At 39.2% G+C, this 20,040-nt stretch overlaps 1 protein-coding gene across 4 annotated transcripts in view; it reads left to right on the top strand.

Annotated features, from left to right (window-relative positions):
• Positions 1-20,040, top strand: part of diaph1 (diaphanous related formin 1) — a 140,411-nt gene continuing 120,371 nt past the window's right edge. For 3 of the 4 annotated variants that reach the window (XM_031898781.1, XM_031898780.1, XM_012959695.3), the window contains exon 1: positions 109-438. In XM_031898781.1, coding sequence (XP_031754641.1) covers positions 316-438 — 123 coding nt within the window. In that variant the 5' untranslated portion in view covers positions 109-315. Of the gene's footprint in view, positions 439-20,040 lie in introns of all 4 variants that reach the window. The other variant, XM_012959694.3, reaches the window with a different exon arrangement.

Here is a 20,040-nt window from a genome sequence, read left to right as displayed (position 1 = left end):
AAGTGCTGAGGAGTAAGTTTATTGGAAAGTGGAGTTTATCCTCCCTTTCTTCCGCCTCCCTCTGTGAGCTGAGAGTCTGGGGCTGCGTGCGCGCTTATCAACATGCAAATCCCATGCCAATGAGGCGTGCCTGGCAGCGGCTGCCACACTCATCTGGGTTGGGGGGAAGAGCCCGGCAGGGCCCGGAAGTAAGGGACACCCCAGCGCTGTGAGGGCTGCCATAGGAGCCCAAAGCACGACACTTGCCAGCTATTGGTGGAAGCAGCTTGTTCGCTTGAGCCGCTGTCCAGCAAGGCCCGGGGTTATAGCGACAGCATGGAACCGCCAGCCGGTGGAGGCGGATATGGAGGGGGACCCCCGCCACCTTCCAAGGGCAACAAGGAGAAGAAGAAGCCGAAGGGCCAAGATGAAGGTGGAGATGGCAAGTCCAAGAAATTTGTAAGTTGGAGTGGGCGGGGTGCAGGTAGAGCTGAGGGATTGTACTGGGGTGGGCGCCCCTCCTTCCCCTGCAGCAACTTTTCCCTCTCAACTTCTTACTACACTACAACTCCCAGCATCCTCTCTCGGCTCACAGTATGTTGTGGCTCACCCACAATTGTAACTATAAAAGAGCAGAGGAGCTACAGGGTGGCGGCCCTGCACTGCCCACTATAGGTATGTGAGCCAGGGAGTAGGCATTGCCCATGGACTGCTAATGCCAAGTGCCATTTATTGCCTGTGCTGCAAACACGGGGTTCCCTAATAAAATCGTCTCCTAAAGACTCAATAGCTGAAATGTTGTCTTTTTATATTCACATCTTTAAAACCTACTATAATGGCACATTGCTCTATTCCACATGTAGCACTTTAAAGGGACACTCCACCCAAAACACTTTTTTTTTTTCTTGCAAAACGAAAGAAAATGCCATTCTAAACACTTTACAATAGACATTAATTACAAAATTTTAGTGGTTTTAAAGTTGCCAGTGTAGCTGCTATATTCTCTATATTCCTGGTTCTGATTGCCCTAGAGTCAGAACCAAAGACAAGAGAGGGATAAATACTGTTTTTCAGAGCTACGTTTAGGAAAATTTTAATTCTTGCATGTTGTAAAGTTGCGTAGAATTACATATACTTTTAGCATGCAACATACAGTTTTTGGGCTGGACATCCCTTTAAATGTCTTTAAATTCTGCACCAGTGGATATTGTAGTGAAACTTGCTGCTTTCTATCTTGTTATATGGTGCGACAGTCTTTTCAACAGTTGTTTCAAAGATTAGAATGTGTATGTTCATGCTCTTTAGCAGTGTTCCACTGTGCCGATACCCTTGAGTACATTTGTATGATATGATGTAACGGGTTTAACATGTACGGACCATGTACTAGGTCTGTTAAGGTAGGGCTGGCACAGTGTCTGTCTGCACAACTAATGTTGATTGGCCATGTGTTCTTGAGAGATGTGACGTCTCATTCACAGTTTTGGAATACTTTTAGGATCATGTGAACATGAAGTCAGTGGAGGAAGTGGCCATCCAGTACTTTTGATTTATTATATTTACTACTAGTTATCAACAAAAGTGTCCAGACGTGTAAAGCTTATAAGTATTTTATCAGTCTGACCTTTTTTTTTGTTCCTTTATCTAAATGTTTTCTTGTTCTTTCTAAACACATTAAGGTGAATGGCACATCGAATGTAGTGGCGTAACTATAGAGGAAGCAGACCGGGGTGTAAGATTTATATACAGTGTGTATAACACATAAATATGTATAAAGACACAAACACATATGTATATAACACAAATAATGGCACCCAAGATGAGCAATTTCTTACGGGGGTCCTGGACCTTGGGGTCAGCTTCCTCTATAGTTGTAGAAATGCCTCCTCCCCAAATGTGAGGGGGTGGAGCAAGCTGGCAGGGTGATGATTTTATTTGAGGGGGCCTGGCATGGGACAGTTATGCAGCTGAAACATTTTATTTGCAGGTGTACAGTGTTGTGCCAAAATCCGCTTTTTGTGTGTGCTAAGGGCTCTGGCACACAGGGAGATTAGTCGCCCGTGACAAATCTCCCTGTTCGCAGGCGACTAATCTCCCCGGAATGCCATCTCACCGGCGAAAATGTAAATCGCCGGTTGGATGGCATACGCGGCGGCAGCAAGATTTCAGTGAAATCGCGGAAGATGCCTTGAGAGGTGGCCGTACATGGTCAGATCCACTCGTTCGAAGAGGTCCCAAACGAGCGGATTGTCTCCCAATATGCCCACCTACGTTGAGCGAGATCTTGCTAATTCAATCCTTTGAGCCTATGGCTAAACGATTGAATTAAAATGGCGGGTATATGTGCCGTCAGACCGAGGACCGCATCAGCGAGGAAAATCAAACCTGCCAGATATCAGTCATGTAAGCCAGTCAGGGGTGCCCATACACGGGAAGATAAGCTGCCAGAATGGTCTGAAGTACAGGCTGTGCCTGTCAGTACACATGCATAGAGGGGACGGAAGAAGGCAGATCAGTTTTCTTCACTGGTGTAAATGTGCCAGGGGAGAAAAACATTCTGTGTGCCATTGTCAACACTGTATTCATCTAAATTGATTCATAGATAAATCAAAAGCCCACAGCGCTTACTTATCCATGGTGTGTTTCATTACATTAGCATCCTTTGATTTTGCAATTAAGGTCAAACATAGTAAGTATGTTGTTAAGTATGTGGTTGTTGTTCCAGTGATTGATCTAGATGCCAATTGAGGTTATAGCAAGGCGATCTTGGACAATGCATAGATATGCTGGACTTTGTACCAATTGTCTGGTCAGTAAAGTTTTTAAACAACGAGAAATGCCATTAACGTACAAACTATAAATGTGATTTTTTTTCATCTATATCATGGCAACAAATCCCTATTATTAATCCCTATTTATTAATTAGAGGTTTTTATTCTGTAGTTCTATAGAGATCCATAAATGGCAATTGATTACTGTTTATACTTCCATGTAAAGGTGGCTATATCACAGGCAGATTTCAGCTGCCGACTCCGGGTCCTTCAGACAGGTGTATGGGCACCCCAAATGAGCCTACCCAACCGATAGCTGGCCTAAAATTTGTCAGGTGTCCGTGGTGCATGTTCGATTTTTCCATTGGATCAAGTCTGCATTGGCTTGTTGATGTGGTCCTTGGTCTCCACTGCCCATATACCCACTGTGGGCATATCAAGAGAAGATCAGTTAAGCTGGCCATACACGTGGCACGAAACATCGTCAGATCCGCCACACACCATTCAGGGCTGAATCGGCAGGTAAGGAGGTAGAAACAATAGGATTTCTACCTCCTTCGGCCGATTCAGCGCTGAAGGGAGATTTTGGTCAGGCGCCTTCTATGGCACCCGATCAAAATTTTCAAACTGGTCCGATCGGCGAGTCGGCCGATATCAGCAGCTTCCTGCGATATCGGTCGACTTGCTGACATACCATACACGCACCGAATATCGGACGAAACGAGGTTTTGTACGATATTATCGGTGCGTGTATGGCCACCTTTAGTTTGGTGACCTTGCAACATGTGTTGCCACCTTTAGAATTCAAAGAATTGTATTCTAAACAGGCTTATCTGCTTTAGATCCCATATCTGCCTCCATGGCTACACACCAGCACGATTATATGAACTGCAGCAATGTATTTGAAGCAAGCACACCATTTTCACCAGGGCAGGGTAAGGCTAAGGTCACACTAGGATGCTCCAGTGGGCATTTTCGGGCTGAAAGTTGTCTCTGTGTGCAGTGACAGATGGGTGCCAGTGATGTGACTGGGTGTTATTGGTATTTCTGATAGACTGGAAAATGGTCTGCTAGAACCCACAAGACCGGATAATTGATCATGGAACCATTTTGCTTTGGCTTCCTATTAAACACTCATAGTCTTAACCTCTGTTCAAGCATGATTTTGTACTATAAAAGGTTTGCGAGAAATGGAAGTGTAATTGAAAAGTTACATTTTCATTGATTATCTCAACAGCAGCATATCTGTAATACTTTATGGCTGTGTGCATAACAGAGCATTTTGTCATAGTGGTCATGGATTCTGCCAGAAATAGAGTTTACATGGCTGTGGGAGCTAGGCAACTGGCACACAGAAAGCTTTTGCAGCCTTCATGGTTGCTTTGAGAAACGCCGGCCAGTGCAGATATTAACACCAGACGATAAAGATTCACATCTTTGCTGAAGTTTTCTATAATTTTTATTTATGGAGACCTATTAGTGCCAACCGGTATCCATGTACTATGGTTACTGGTAAGTTCGGAGATGGGCAAGTTTGGAAATTTCATTTTCTTATGCACCGTGTCGGCCAGTTTATTATACATCACCAGTTGAGACACCTCTTCTTGTTCAGTCTGTTTGTCCAAAGGACTGGAATAATAGAAATGTGGCCATAATGTGTGAGGCCTCTCCCTGTCTGTTCAGCCCTCAGACCGTTTGTTCAGGGAGCATACCTGTTTAGCCATGTATGGCCACCTTTACTAATTAGCAAAGTGCTTGACATTAGATCATTTATATGTAATTTTGTGACAACTGAACATCTTAAAGGGCAAGCCAACTCAAAATAACATTTAGCCTAATAAAAGAAAATTAGTTCTAAGCAACGTTGCAATTCACGTTCATTACAATACATTCAGTGGTTTTTAAGTTACTTGTATATGTGAATGTTATTAAAAGCAGTGATTGTCTGACCCTTTCTATTCTCTGCCCTGGTCACTCAGGATTTTGAAACAATGTAACACAGCCCAGCTAATAAGCATACCTTTCTTTTGCTGGAGACTGACTTTAGCAACATTGTTTGTTAAGTTATAACCAGGAGTTAAGAGATTGTTGCATTCAATAGCAGTTACATTTATGAATACATTTTATACACACTAAAACTTCATATTGTAAAGTTGCTTAGAATTAGGTTTAGTTATGCAAAACATTTGGTTGACATGCCCTTTAAGTAACAAAATACTTCCCAGTTCTTCATGTGTGCATTAAAAATAAAAGTGGGGCATATATGGCACGACCTTCAAAAGAGTACTATTAACCCATCATAACCTCACCTTTTGATTTTAATATTTTTTATTGCACCTTTCAGTAGTGTCAGTCTATTTATGTCACATGATAGGTTTATGTATAACATGTTAAATCCGCTACAGGCATCTCCTAGCAGCAGTACTGGTGATCTTTCTTTGCCTTGTGCCATAAAGCCAGATAGGACTTCTGTGGTTTGTCAGTGTGCAAATAGAAAGCAGGCAAGTATGTACCAGGGAATTCCCTGCTCGGTGGAAGCACAAACAATATTACACAACAGGCCTGGACTGAGAGTCTAAATAGGCCCTGGCATTCCAAGTACACAGAGGCCCAATAAATAGTGACATCTTACCACACACAAACAAGCAATGTAGGAGCCGTGTCCACATGCCTTGATTTCTATTTACTTTAAGTTATAGGGGGACAACTATATATGGGGATATAAATTAACTGAAATGTTTGATATCCTTCAGTATTTAGATTCAGACGAATCCATCGTTCTGGCCAAAGTGAATCCTGAAAATCATGTGACTTTTTGTCACATAAACATGGAAGTTGAACATTTTTTACTGCACGCTTCACATGTGGTTTTGTTTATCCCATCTCTAATTTGATTTGCATATGCAGGATTCGGCTTTGGTTTGGTGTTCGCCCCCAAATCTTTCACAAAGGATTTGGTGTTTGGCCGAATCCCAAAATAGTGGATTTGGTGAATCCCTACCTGTTACACAGAATTACTTGTGTTTATTTTAACCTGAAATTCTTTTTTTTTTTTCTCTTAAAACATTATGTCTTGACAGGTGAGGCTCTTTTTTTGTCTCATTGACTGTGCCGCACCCGGAACATATGGGCCTGTTTTAATAGTGGTAATACGATTTAGAAAGTAGAAAGTTGTACTGTTTTACCTATAATCCAGCAGCACCCCTAAATACCATGAAACATGGTGCTACATTCCTCAGCAGGCACAAGCAAGCAATCTATGACCTGTGCCTACATGCCCTTATCTCTAGTTACTTTAAGTTATAGAGCGACAAATATATATGGGGATATAAATATATTGAAATGTTTAATATCCTTCACAGTTACTTAACCCTTCCCATGCCGTAGATTGTAGAATTTATAGCACTGGCACTTGGGCTACAGACCAGGCCAGTGTATTGACACTTCTCAGTCTCTGTTTACTTTATGTGGGATTAGCAAATTGAGATCCTGCTTTTCGGAAATTGCATTCCCACTATTGAAGGAAGCCATGTGTTTGCTGCACTGGCAAAGTGTGTTGCTTTATATCCACTGTGCCAGGGTACATACCCTTACTGCAGGTCTTCTATGCTAGCAGAAACTAAAAAATTATTTTAAGTCAGCTAGCATGGTTTGCACATCGTGTTCAGTACAGTGGTATTACCCGTTTACATCAGTCTCCCCAAAATAGAATCTTGTGTGAGAATGACAAGGTTTCCAGATCTATTTTTGGACTTGCTTTTGCAGACAAGCCAGAAACATGATTTTCCCACATCTGATGTGCTCAGCAATTCCATGTAATGATTAGTGTTTGTGGTATCAAATAATAATGCCTTGGCGCTTGCTTGTAAAGACAAGGACTCTTTATATATTTTACACCAAAGTTGCCTTTTGGTGTAAAATAGCAGCATTTTGGCAATGGGGCTTGGACAGGGAGCTAGTTGATTCTGCTGGCAAGCCCTCAGTAAAGGTGGCCATAGAAATTCAGGCCCACAGGTTATCTAATTGATCTGTCTGCAGTGCAATTGGACTTTTGTTGTTCCATTCTATTGGGCGGACAACCTAAATTATCAGAACAGCAAGCTAAAAAGAGGAGCTGCAGTCTTTCTTCACTTCCTCGCTTGCCAATTGACGATACGCTGGCAAATAGTGTTCATTGACCTAGTAGATTTCCAAACATGCTTTATCCCTGAGCTTCCAGAATCTGCTGCATGGATATCAGTTGGGGTTGTGGGCGTGTACCAAAACTCATACAAGATATTATGAGTAAGTCTATGGGCAGCTTTAGCTGATATTCTGGCAAGGTTTGGTTAGTTTTGTTGGCCTCAGACACTGCCACATGACTGGCAACAGCCAAAGAGGGATACTATCAAGTAATTTTGGATAATTTTATGTTTTGTTTACATACAGTGACAAAGTATGCTGCCAGGCCAGAAACACAGCCCCAACAGAACTGGTTCATGAAGCCTTAGGCTATCCATAGGATTTATTTTAGTGCCTCCTGTTGGCCCTAGCAGAACTGCAGTTGGGACGTCCTGAACATTCACATGTTGCCACACACCTGGCTTTCCCCAATTCCTACAATATTGCTCATTTCTGTTGTGATTGGAACTTGCCCCTACCAGAGCAAGCCTGGTAGGGCCACATTGGGTGACTTACTACCCTCAGATTCTGTTACTGCACCTCATAACAGGATTCAAAGCAATCCATTACACTGTGTAGGGCTGGTGTATATTTATTATAGGTGTTTTTACTGCCAGATTTCTAGAGACTGGTGCAGGGGCAATTTTGCTTGCTGACATGACCAATCCTGACAGAGTTGACGGCTTATTGATCAGGGCATGGGGCTAGAACAATGGTTTGCCCACCAGGTATTGAACAGACTGGCTGGAAAATCCTGTCCGATGCTGTCCTTTATTGAATGGCCTGCACAGGGCCCTGATGTGATGTAATCTTTGGCCGGAGATCTGTCTGACATTAGATCATTTGCACATGTTGTTCTTTATAAGTAAGATGACTTCAACCTTTTGTTATTTGTTTCTAAAAAACACAGTATATTTTATTTGAAGTGTATATCTACATTCATTCTGTAGGTTATTTCTTCCCCATTAAATGAATGTATACATTATTTGTCTTATAAGGCTTGCTAGGAAAAGATAATGAAGACGAGTTTATTGCTATTTCTGTTTAATTAAAATGCTATCACTTTGCAATCATTTTAGCCCAGTTAAGTGAATCAATTTATTAAAATTATCTCTGAATTGTCAGTTGATAAAAAAAAAAAAAACATTTGACTACAAAATCCCAGTAGTTTCATGCTTATTTTTTAATCTTTGCATAAATGTAAAATGCTGTACATAGAAACTTTCTCTCATCTTCCATTGCACAGATGATAGATTAGTTTCTTTTGCATACATATGAAAGTCTGAAATTGTTGATGAACTGTATGAAATACATTTTATTTTTTATAATTCATTCTAAAACTAAATAGAATTAGTTTAGTAATAGTTTGAGTTTTATAATACAAAATCAGGTGATATACAGAATGGTAACTTTCCATCCCATGATCAGACTCATACGGCTTAAAGGGCTTTTGCTTTCATTGTCTAAGAAATGTGTTCTTCCAGTCAGGATTAGATGCACATTGTACAATTCCCTTAGTGATTTCTATTGGCATGATAAGGTCTGCTAATAACCAGGAATGTTATTTTGGATCTGCCCCCCCTCCTTTTCACCATTAGTTATAGAGCATACAGCTGTTGGAGGGATGCATGTTAGACTTTCCTGTGGTCCCTCAGGTGATTTGAGATAGGATAATTATAATAAAGTCTTGTTAGTCACTTGAGATCTGTAAAGGAAGTTGTTTTATTCAGTAATCTTGTAAGTTCAAGTGTATTTGGCACTGGGCTGTTGCATCTGCAGTTTATGAAAGTGTTATCTGAAGGAAGCTCCTGTTGACTTGGTTCCTGTGTCATAACATTTCCTTGTCAGAAAAAGTAATAAATAACTCTGCCAAAGTAGACAATTCATAGGAACGCTAAACATAATTATAAAAAAGAAAACCTGACGGGCTGACTCGAATCATATGTCATGAGGCAGTATAGACTTTATTGTACTTGCCTAAGCTCATTGACATAATAGGAACACCTTAGTAAGTTCCTTCCCACGAACCTTTCCCACCAAAGCAGTGAAATAATGTATTTACACTTAGAACCCTTTTATAGATAAATAAATGGAAAAACAAAGGACTTGCAAGCCTGTGTTTCTTTGCTCATGTCATGTCTTGTAAGCCAAACAATCTTTTTAATGTCAAGTTTTGCCTCCATATAATTACTTGGCATTGATGGGCCCCTCTCATAGGCAAGCCAGCTGAGCAAGCAGCAGGTGAAATATGTCCAACTGTTGTTAGTTACAATTTCAAGCTTTATTATCCTGTGATAAAAATATATTTCTTGCAGTATTTGAGCAAAGAATGCCTTTCACTTGCTACTAAACTTTCTAAAATGTATATATGTTCCATTAGTAGGGTTTCAGTGCTCTTGCATTTCCCTCTGGTGTTTTATTTACAATTGTATCTATGATTTAATTTCATTGAAGGCAAAGGTAAAAGTGGCCATACACATTACAATTACGACCTTTCCTGCGACCATTGGTCAAAGTACGATTGAGTCCGAATACAAAAAATTCATATTTTTTCTAATTTATAGAACTTTGCATATTTTCTGCAAATTTTTCATTAATTTGCTCTACTTTTTCGTACTTTGCTACAAAATTTACGCGACAAAATTGTATTTGTCTCAACAAGCACACAAGTTTCAGATTCATTAAAGCTTCATTATCGTGACTTTCCTTGGGCCAGGTTGGAGCTGCAGAGTGCCATTGAGTCCTATGGGAGGCTTCCAAAAACATGTACAGAAGGATCAAAGTCAGAAAGGTTTTCCCGCGGTTCGTTCGGACATGAAAATTTTGTGACTTTTGGAACGCCATTACGATATCATGACTATTACGATTTTTTCGTAAGCATTTTCGTGACATTTCCGATCATCAGAAATTATTGGATTTTATCCGAATTTTTCCTATTTAGGATTCATACTCGTACTTAGATAAATCTGCACCTAAGACTGCTAAAAATCATTTAAAAGTTAAAAAACAAAAAACAATAGTGTTTTTCACCATTATGGATCCATGCAGCTTAATTACCTATAAGTACAAGCTACTGTTTTATTATTACAGAAAGAAAGAAAGAAAATAATATTAAAAAATTAGAATTATTTACTTAAAATGTACTCTATAGCAAATCATTTTCCAGTAATTCTGAGAAATGGGTTACCAGATAAGAGATCTCATATCTGTAGATAAGGTTAAAAAAAAAAGATAACTAACCATCAAGTTCAGCTTTTTTTTGTCGTATGTTGGGGCAGTCCCAGAAAATGTGCTCTAGGGTGGGCATCAGGATTTAATAGCACCAGAATGTAGTGTTAAACACAACCATAGTGCAGCATATATGGAATTTCTGAACAGGACACTTTGAAAGAATTTCAACACTAAGGGGCTGATTTACTAAGACATGAATTTGAATCCGAATTGGAAAAATTCCGATTGGAAAACGAACATTTTGCGACTTTTTCATATTTTTTGCGATTTTTTTAGGCGCCTTTACGACTTTTCGAAAATTGACGCGACTTTTTCGTTACCAATACGATTTTTGCGAAAAAACGTGAGTTTTTCATAGCCGTTATGATTTGCTCGTATCTTGTCGCGACTTTTTCGTATTGAGCGCTCGTAAGCGGCGGGCGAAACTTTCAGACTTAGCATGATTTTGGAAGCCTCCCATAGGACTCCATGGCACCCTGCAGCTCCAACCTGGCCCAAGAAAAGTCACCATGCTGAAGCTTGAATGAATCCGAATGCTACGAAAAAATCGCAACATTTTGCACAACTTTCGGAATGGCTACGAAAAAGGCGTGACTTTTCGCGCAAGTTTTAACGCTACGAAAAAATCGCCAGATTTTGCACAACATTCGGAATGGCAACGAAAAAGTCGCGATAATTTTCCGAAAAATCGCCAAATACCGATCATTACGAAAAAAACGCAATCGGACGCATTTGGCCCGTTCGTGAGTAAGTAAATGGGCCCCTAAGTTAGGTTTAGAGTTCATAAAGTGGGATAGTTATGTGGTTTATTGCAAAGAATCTCATGGTATATAGATATAATAATGATATGGAGTGTATGGGCATATGAGCAGAGAACATACTGTCATGTTGTGGATTCCATATCACACACAGATAAGCAATGTTGCAAGGTCTCCTAAAGTTAAAGGTAGAAGAATGTAGACTTTTACCTTTCAAGGTGTGTTCCTCCTCTGCTTTTTATTGGTATTTGGAAGGTTAAGTCATCTAAAGTGAATTCCTTACTATGTACTAATGTATTATTCATTGCTGTAGAGTGTAACAGTTGAACAGGTGATGTGCTGTCACTATCACAACCTGGATTCCCTAAATAAACAGTTACTTGTGTTCATTGTGTGAACTGCTTGAGTTAGGCGATGGTCATTTCTGCAGTGTCTATATTTGTAATGATTTCTGCATTCACATCTGGATGAATTCTTTGCTATGAAAATTGGTAATATTCATTAGCTATGCCAGATATAGGCTCTTGCCTATCTAAAAACAGTTTAACATTATTTTAAGGTGGTAAATATAAAATGAGAGTGTAAAACAAAATATATGTAATAAATGAAAATATATAATGTTAATGATCTAGAGCAGGGATCTCCAACCTTTTATACCTGTGAGCCACATTCAAATGGAAAATGTTTTGGAGAGCAACACAAGCATGATAAAAGTTCCTGGAGGTGCCAGTGAGAGCTATAATTGGCTATTTGATAGTCCCTATGTTGACTGAAAGCCTACAGAAGGCTATGTTTGGCACACTGGGTTTTTATGAGAATAAGGCTGATGCCACACCAGGCGTAGGGCTGATTTTTTCGGCAAGCGGAAAAACGCTTGCCGAAAATTCAGCCCTACGCCTGCTACTTGTGCCTGCACCCGAATGAATGGGATACGCTCGGGTGCAGGCACATGTAGCCGATATACGCACGAAAACGCGAGAGAATGCAAAGTCTCGCGTTTTCGTGCGTATATCGGCTACATGTGCCTGCACCCGAGCGTATTCCATTCATTCGGGTGCAGGGACAAGTAGCAGGCGTAGGGCTGAATTTTCGGCAAGCGTTTTTCCGCTTGCCGAAAAAATCAGCCCTACGCCTGGTGTGGCATCAGCCTAAAACTTGCCTCCTAAACAGAAATTAAAAAATGTGCACCTGTGTGAGAGCAACATCCAAAGGGTTGGCGAGCAACATGTTGCCCATGAGCCATTGGTTGGGGATCATTGGTCTAGAGTCATTAAGATGTGTTACTGGAATCTGATGGGCACTTCAGTACCCATCAGTCTAATGGCAATGCATTACCAGAGATGGTTAAAAACTAGAATTGTTTTGTCAAAAAAGACAATCAAGACAACAAAGACAACATTAGTGATCATGTGGAAATGACGCTGCTATATTTTAGATCTATCTGGATAATGGGTTCCAGGATAACCGGCCCCATACCTACATTTTTCTTTTGCTTGTACAGGTATCGGACCCCTTATCCGGAAACCCGTTATCCAGAAAGCTCCGAATTACGGAAAGCCTGTCTCCCATAGACTCCATTATAAGCAAATAATTCAGAATTTTAAAACTGATATCCTTTTTTTATGTAGAAATAAAACAGAACCTTGTAATTGATCCCAACTAAGATATAAATAATCCTTATTGGATGCAAAACAATCCTATTGGGTTTAATTAATGTTTTATTAATTTTTTAGTAGACTTAAGGTATGGAGATTCAAATTATGGAAAGACCCCTTTTCCGGAATACCCTTGGTCCCGAGCATTCTGGATAATGGGTCCTATACCTGTACTTACAAATCTATGCATTCTTCTTTAACTGCTAAAGGGGGAATGTATAAAAAAAAGCATATAAACAGGGTTTCTTTTCTATTTAAGGAAGTAAATATTTAAAAGTCAGATATTTTGGTTCATTTGGTACCTAATAGACCGCACTATAAAGACTAACCAAAAGCTGTGTTTTAACATATTTTATAAATCTGGAACCTGTACCACCTTATTTGTCTCATTTTTATTTGTCTTATATTGCCCACACCTGTTACTTGCCCCAGGTGAGTTTAAAGGAGCATCACATGTTGGAAACAATCTTATTTATCCACAATTTTGAAAGGGTGCCAATAATTTTGTCCAGCCCATTTTTTGGAGTTTTGTGTGACATGTGACATTGTCTTTTTTTCCTGCCTTTTTTGTTCTGTTCCAATATACACAAAGGGAATAAACATGTGTATAGCAAAACATGTGTTACTGCAATACTTTTCTGTGAGAAATACTTCTGGGGTGCCAACAAATTTGGCCATGACTGTATGTGGGTACAGGTTCCTGATTAATAAATTACATTAAAATGCAGACTTTTTGGGTCTCACATCTTCCATCGCACTATTCCAGATCTTATTCACATCTGGTGATCTGGTTTCACTTCTATTCAATACGATTAATCTAATTGTAGGCAGGTATAAGAATATATTTTCCCAGCTAGCTTGTGAACAAAGTGTTAACTGCTACCTGTTGTTACCAATATAAATTAACAAGTCTTGTTTTGGAAAATCTGTATTTGCTGTACATCTGAAAACATTACACTGAGAGGTCACTTTTAGAAGTCTGTTTCCCAGTCAGTACTGGTGTGACAATTGCACCTTCCTTTCTGTCAGAAAAAGTCATCTTGTTTTTAATATATTGTAAAGGCTGTTGACCCAGTGCAGCCATACATGGGCTTGGTAATCTGTCCAATTAGCACATGGGCTGAGTGGTGGATACCTTGTGAGCGGCCATATACAGTACATGTGTGATTGCATTTCAAATGCATAGTTTCACAATGGCCGTCTATACCTCTTTATCAGTTATAAATTATTTATTTTTTGTATGCAATATGTAATACACTGGCATTTTATTTGTAATACTTTGATACAATTCCATGTTTTAATTTGAATGATCTAAGTCAAATATTCAGTACAGCAGTCACATCTCTTTCATCCTAACTTTTGGTCTTATTTTTTGCTTCTTTGCTATTCTAGGCATCAGTAAAAATTAATATTGCTTGGAATTACAGTAAAGGTACTTTACAGGCAAAACAGTTTATCTTGAGGGCCAAATGTGGGATGATTCTGGGATGATACAAAGCCTTAATTACAGTGGTGCCAACAAAATGGTGCCTGCCTTTTAGCTATGATTGTGAATTCCAAGATTGAAAGAAACAAGATTTATCTCATTTAAATAGCTTTATTTATATGTAAAGTGTATTTGCCTGACTAGAACAATAGAAAATAATTTGGCAATTGGTCTCCTTTGATGTGACCTTGGTGATTTCACAGTTTAGCCAGAAATGACCTAAATATAAAGACAACAGGATGGCTATGTTTGGTATTCCTGTGCATTTCCTCTATGTCTGTTCCTCTTTGTTGGGGAAGGCAATGGGATGGGATCACTGTGACCTAAAGAGAGACTGTGTGTCAGCAGGGACTTGTGCGCTGTTTTCATTCCCTAAACCCTTGTGATAGTGCAAAGCGGCAGAATATTTCCCATGTGTGACATATGGACGTGTTCTGTATCTGCTGCACATTAGTCAGTATCATGTTAAATGTTTTAGCACAGGATTAAACCAGAATATGGGTGGTAACAAAAATACAGTTTATATGTGTAGCAGCATTTTGTAAAATTCCTGGAAAGCTCAGCGCTAATATATGTAAATGGATAACAGTGCAAATATGTGCCGCTTGTAGAAAGCAGTTTAACTTGTCCTTATTGCTTTTGTTTTCCATTACACACTGTTGTTGCTAGTGTAGCATGGGGTAACTTTCATAACTATAATATGACTTTACCAATGTTGCTGTAGTTGCCAGTGAATCCCTGTTGCTTTTGCTAATGATCACACAGCAGATATATGTGACTTTGTTTCCCAGAGCAGAACTTCCCCAGCTTACATACATGCCAGCATTATAATATTTCTAATATTGTAAAAGGTGTATCTGTGACTACTATAGCACAGAATTTTTCCCCAGCGTGATCTTTGTACCTTGATTTTATAATTCTCCAAGGGAAATATTATATTAGTATACTCATTTTTTGTAAATTGATTCCTTTTCTGTTTCAATACAAAGGCATTATAGATGGTCACATCTGTTTCATCCTAACTTTTAGTCTCATTTTTTTGGTTTCTTTGCTACTCTAGGGATCAGTAAAAAGGAATATTGCTTGGAAATACAGTAAAGGTACTTTACAGGCAAAAACCTTTTATCTTGAGGGCCAAATGTGGCCCTCCATGAAAATATTATAGAGCCCAGTCTGTTGTAGGACTCAATAGACTTCTTTGATTAATATCTCATTTTACTGCAATCTGTCCACCAGGCCCTGAACCTAAATAATTAGTCTAATACACTGCAAAAAGTTAAAGGTGGTTATGTAACAAGTTGAGCATTCATTGATGTTCCATTTAATGTATCCATACCACGTTCTTTGTAGGTGCTGCCTTAATGGGGTGGTTCATATTTAAGTTAACATTTAGTATGTTATAGAACTCTCACTTCTAAGCTAACTCAATTGGTCACTCAATTCTAACATTTCAATTGTTCTTAATTATTTATTTTTTACAGTTTTGAAAAGAAAGTTTGAAAGCTGCAAAGAGTTAGAAGAAGACAACCCCGGCAGCTAAAAACCTTTGCTTTGGGAAACTACAGTTTAATTGTTATTGTTACTTTTTAGCACTTATTTTTCTATTCAAGTCCTCTTCTATTTACCTGTATATAGCAGTCTCTCATTCAAACCACACCATGGTTGCTAAGGTCATTTGGATCCTAGCATTTCTTGCTAGAACTGCACTAGCTGTTATGTTCATAAATGGTAATATTGTTACTGAGTCTATGGAGTTGGCCTCAGCAGAGGCAAGGACTGTGAAGCTAGGCATACATATGGCAAGGTCTAAAAATGAGTGTATCTTTTCCCGAAACAGGCTGAGCCAATGGTTTGGTCCAAGGGCCAAATAATTGGATCACAATGACTGGGATACAGGTCAACAGGGCGGGACTGCATCAACAAGCTGATGCAGTCTTAGATCTAAAAAAAACAAACCTGACGATCGCATATGTATCAAAAATAAATGCATACAGTAAACTTCATTGTATTAAGAAGAAATGAAGTACACCAGAACCCAAACCTGTACCAGATTAAGCAAGAAGCTTGAAGGGCACTTATTGCTTCCAGTAGGTTTTCTCCCCAACTGGATCTGTAGCCAGAGAGCAGGCCCCATACTGCCAGGAACAGCAGCCCCACTAGGTGAGCTTAACCTAGTGCTGCTGCTAGCCACAATGCTCTGTTACGGGCTGGATATATACATGCAGGTTTTGGGTCCTGTACACGTGACAGGGTATATATGCATGTGCATATCAGCTAACAGTGGGACATTGCACCTGGCAGTGGCTCCAAGGTAAAGTCACCTTGATCCTCTGCTGTTTTGCCAATGTGGTTTCCCTACCAGGGAGAGGGTTGCGTCAGACCTCCTTTCCAGTGGGAAAATTCTGGGTGATTGTCTGGGTGTTTCCATATGTTAAATATTAACAAATGAGAGGTGAATAAGCTGTAATGGACTAAAAAAGTTGCGTGTACAGCTACTAAAATTAATTTCCTAGTTTTTCATTGGCTCTTGTGTGAGGACCAAATAAATTGGTACCAACCAGGCTACTAAAACATGCTGTGATTGTGGAGTAGTAGAAGGTGGGAAATATGTGCTCCAAGCTGGTGCAGCTATCAGTACCCACAACCAGTGTGCTGCATATCCCATCCTACAACTCTTTTCAATGCAGTTCAATCAGCCTAGCAGTTGACTTTTTTAATATGCACTTTACAATGCAGTAATATTCACTAAGTATAAATTACACCTTTAGAAGATGTCTTGCTTAAATAACTTGTATGGTAAATAATGTAAAATATCTTAATGTGTAACAGTTTTATTTTTATACTGAGAGTTGTGGCTGTAATGTGAAAGGGGTGAAATGTAAAGTGAAGTGGCAACGGCCCACAAGATTGGAACGAAGGGGCTGCGAGTGCCCCTCAGAACACTAGTTTCATGTGCTTGCTCCATAAACTCTAGACAAGCCTGAATTTAATTATAGTATTCAGTCAGCAAAAGGTGAATCAGTAAGTGGTTAGGCTGGTTTTCTGTCTCTCGAATGATAAAGCAGTAGATGGGACACATTCCAAAATCCATACTCCTCTTACATGTCCACATATTTGAAAGCGATATATATATGTGTGTGTGTGTAATGCACAATAGCCATGAATATTTAATAAGTTATATCCTTACAGTGTTTTGTGATTTTGGGAGGTGGAACTCAGCATGTTGCGTCCCACCTGCGTTCATTGCTTACTTGCAGCTGTGTGAGTATTGGCACATTAGGAAGAATAGGATGCATTTGTTTCTATGCTTCCCTATGGTGGAACACAGAGAAATGCAACACAGCAAAGTGCAGAAGCAAATGCTAAATCCTAAATCAGTTCAGCCTGCAGAATGCATCTAAATGAATTGCTAATTAGTCATGCAGCATGTTAATTCAATACGTGGCTGGTATTAAAGGGGTGAGGTGGCAACCCTACTGAGAATAGGTCCATTTATAACTATATGCTAAAAGTTTATTTACAATTGAACTTCTTCTTTAGCAAAACTGATAAGATTCTGACAAGGTATTGCGGGTTTAGGGCTGGGATTTATATTTTTTGTTTAAAAAAAACAGCTTTATGGGCAAAGTTAAAACAGTGTATTACCTCATTGGTTCTTGCTGTCATTTAATTATTTTTTTTTTGGGAACCAAAAGCACAAGAGCAAAGTCATCTTGACTTAATTATACTTCATTGCTACACTTCGTTACTGTTAGACATGGTCCCATTGAACAGATACCTGATAGCTGAATGCTTAAATTGTTACTTGTGGAGACGTCCCGGTTCTGCAAATGACTGTAATCCAGAAGGTGCTGTGTTTGATTAAAGTAAATTGCTAGAACCAGCAGAAAGTATGAGGCAACTTTTAAACTTAGAATGAAAATATTTGTCATTGTTATTTATTATTCATATTTTATTATGCCATTTCATTTTTATAATGTTTTCTGTTAACTTTTGTGACCTTTAAATTAAAAAAAAAAAGTTTTTTTCATTGGCTTGAAAGCATTGGCTCGCAAGCTGGATTTGTCCACGGAAACAAATTCAGGCCTGGATAAACACAATGAAAATCACAATTGGATCTTTTGTGTGTGTGTGTGTGTATTCAGCATCCCAGACGATGCAGATCAAGTGGGTGAGTGGGACACGCAACTGTTTTCTGTGCCATATGGTGACATGCACCGGAACCCAAAATGAAATATTTAAGGGTACATATCAAGTTTGCCGGATAACCCATAGCAATTGATTTGATTTTTGCTTCAAAACAGGTGACCAGTAAGTGCTCCCTGCTGATAGATCGTCACCTATCACAACCAATCATCATTGGTGAATCAAAATTGTATCATTAGAGAGTCAATCATGCAAATGTTTTGTATGAGTTCAATGTCATATCTGAAATAGTACTATAACCCTGCTCTTCAAATTATGAAATTGCATAAGTGTGCATGGAGATTAAAGATTATTGAAATACTACCTCTGTCTAGTTTCTTCAAGGCTCCCTGGCTCAGGCCTGCACTACTCCTTATCGTTCTTATATTCAGACAGAATCATGTTTTAAAGACTTCTCTGTAGAGCGAAGAGAAGGGGAACAAAGAACAGCAAATTCTTCTTACATTACCCCTCCAGTAATATAGGTGACCCATCTTTGTGGAATAGGGTGGGTGGCTGTACACTAATAATTCTCCTTGCATTTTTGCATGGCTATACACGGGCTGATTATAGCTGGCAATATTGGTCCCTTAGACCGATTCGACAGCTTACTGGCCCATGTATGGGCACTAACGACGGGCCTGCCTGACCGACATCTGGCCTGAAATCGGGCAGATATCGATCGGGCAGGTTTGATTTTTAGGCGGATTGGGGACCGCAGCGGCTCATTGATGTGGTCCCCGAACCGACAGACGCCTATACCAGGGCCAAACGACCAAATTAGCCCAATGTCACCCACCCATAGGTGGGGATATCAGGAAAAGATCTGCTCGCTTGGCAAGCATGTATGGCCACCTTTAGGCCCCCTACACACAGGCATTTTGGAATGCAATCCCGTGTGGCGGCTTTCTGATGCTTTCCACCACGCAGGAACACAGTAGTTAACAGAAATGATTATTTTCTATGTACTCTAATAGGCAAATTTATTCAAATGTGAGTTTAGAGCTTAATACATGACCTCACCGATGTTCTGTTCATTCCTATGGGATTATTAGAACCCGTATTTATCTAACTTTAACCCATTGATAAATATGATTCTAGAAATCACATAAGAATGATTAGAATGTTGGCATGTTTATGTATTAATAAATTTGCTCCTAAGTGTAGGTTATTTGTCAGGTTAAGAGATTCTTTCTTTTAGTATTATTTTCACATATTTTCTGTTATATTTGTTATACTTTATAGTAATTCCCCACCAAATTGCTATTGATGCAAAGCCATGCATTTAGTTACAGGATTCCAACAAAAGCAATATAAGTAAACCTCCCAGTTAAACACTGGCTATCACTCGCTCCCTTGTCCTGCTGAGTTTCTTGATGAAACTACAAACATATACCTGAATTGGTTTTCTTCTCTGTGATTACTATATGGATTTCAGACCAGGAAACTAATAACTCCAGATGAGACCTGTATGCCTACTAACTTCCCTGCACATGATATCTGAAGGGTGGTAAAAAAAAACAAAAAAAAACCAACATACTCCTACACATGTTATTTTTCATTATAGGGATGAATTGTGGGTGTTTCATCTTATTTGAAAACACTATTGTCATTTGGAATATTGTTTGAAGCTGATATAACAGTTATGATGAACATCTGTTTACAGAAGCCTTTTGTATAAGTTTACATTCTGGAATCTGTTTTGATTATGGACATTTTCCTTCTCTTAAAAATGAAGTATTAGTTCAGGAAGGTGATTTAATATAAAAATTAATTTACAACGGGTAGGGACAAGCTGAAAAATAAAATAAAAAAAG

The sequence above is a fragment of the Xenopus tropicalis genome, chromosome 3 (assembly GCF_000004195.4).
Source record: "Xenopus tropicalis strain Nigerian chromosome 3, UCB_Xtro_10.0, whole genome shotgun sequence".
Taxonomy (NCBI): domain Eukaryota; kingdom Metazoa; phylum Chordata; class Amphibia; order Anura; family Pipidae; genus Xenopus; species Xenopus tropicalis.
The sequence above is the reverse complement of the archived record's forward strand: the minus strand, read 5'-3'. Positions and strand labels throughout refer to the sequence as shown.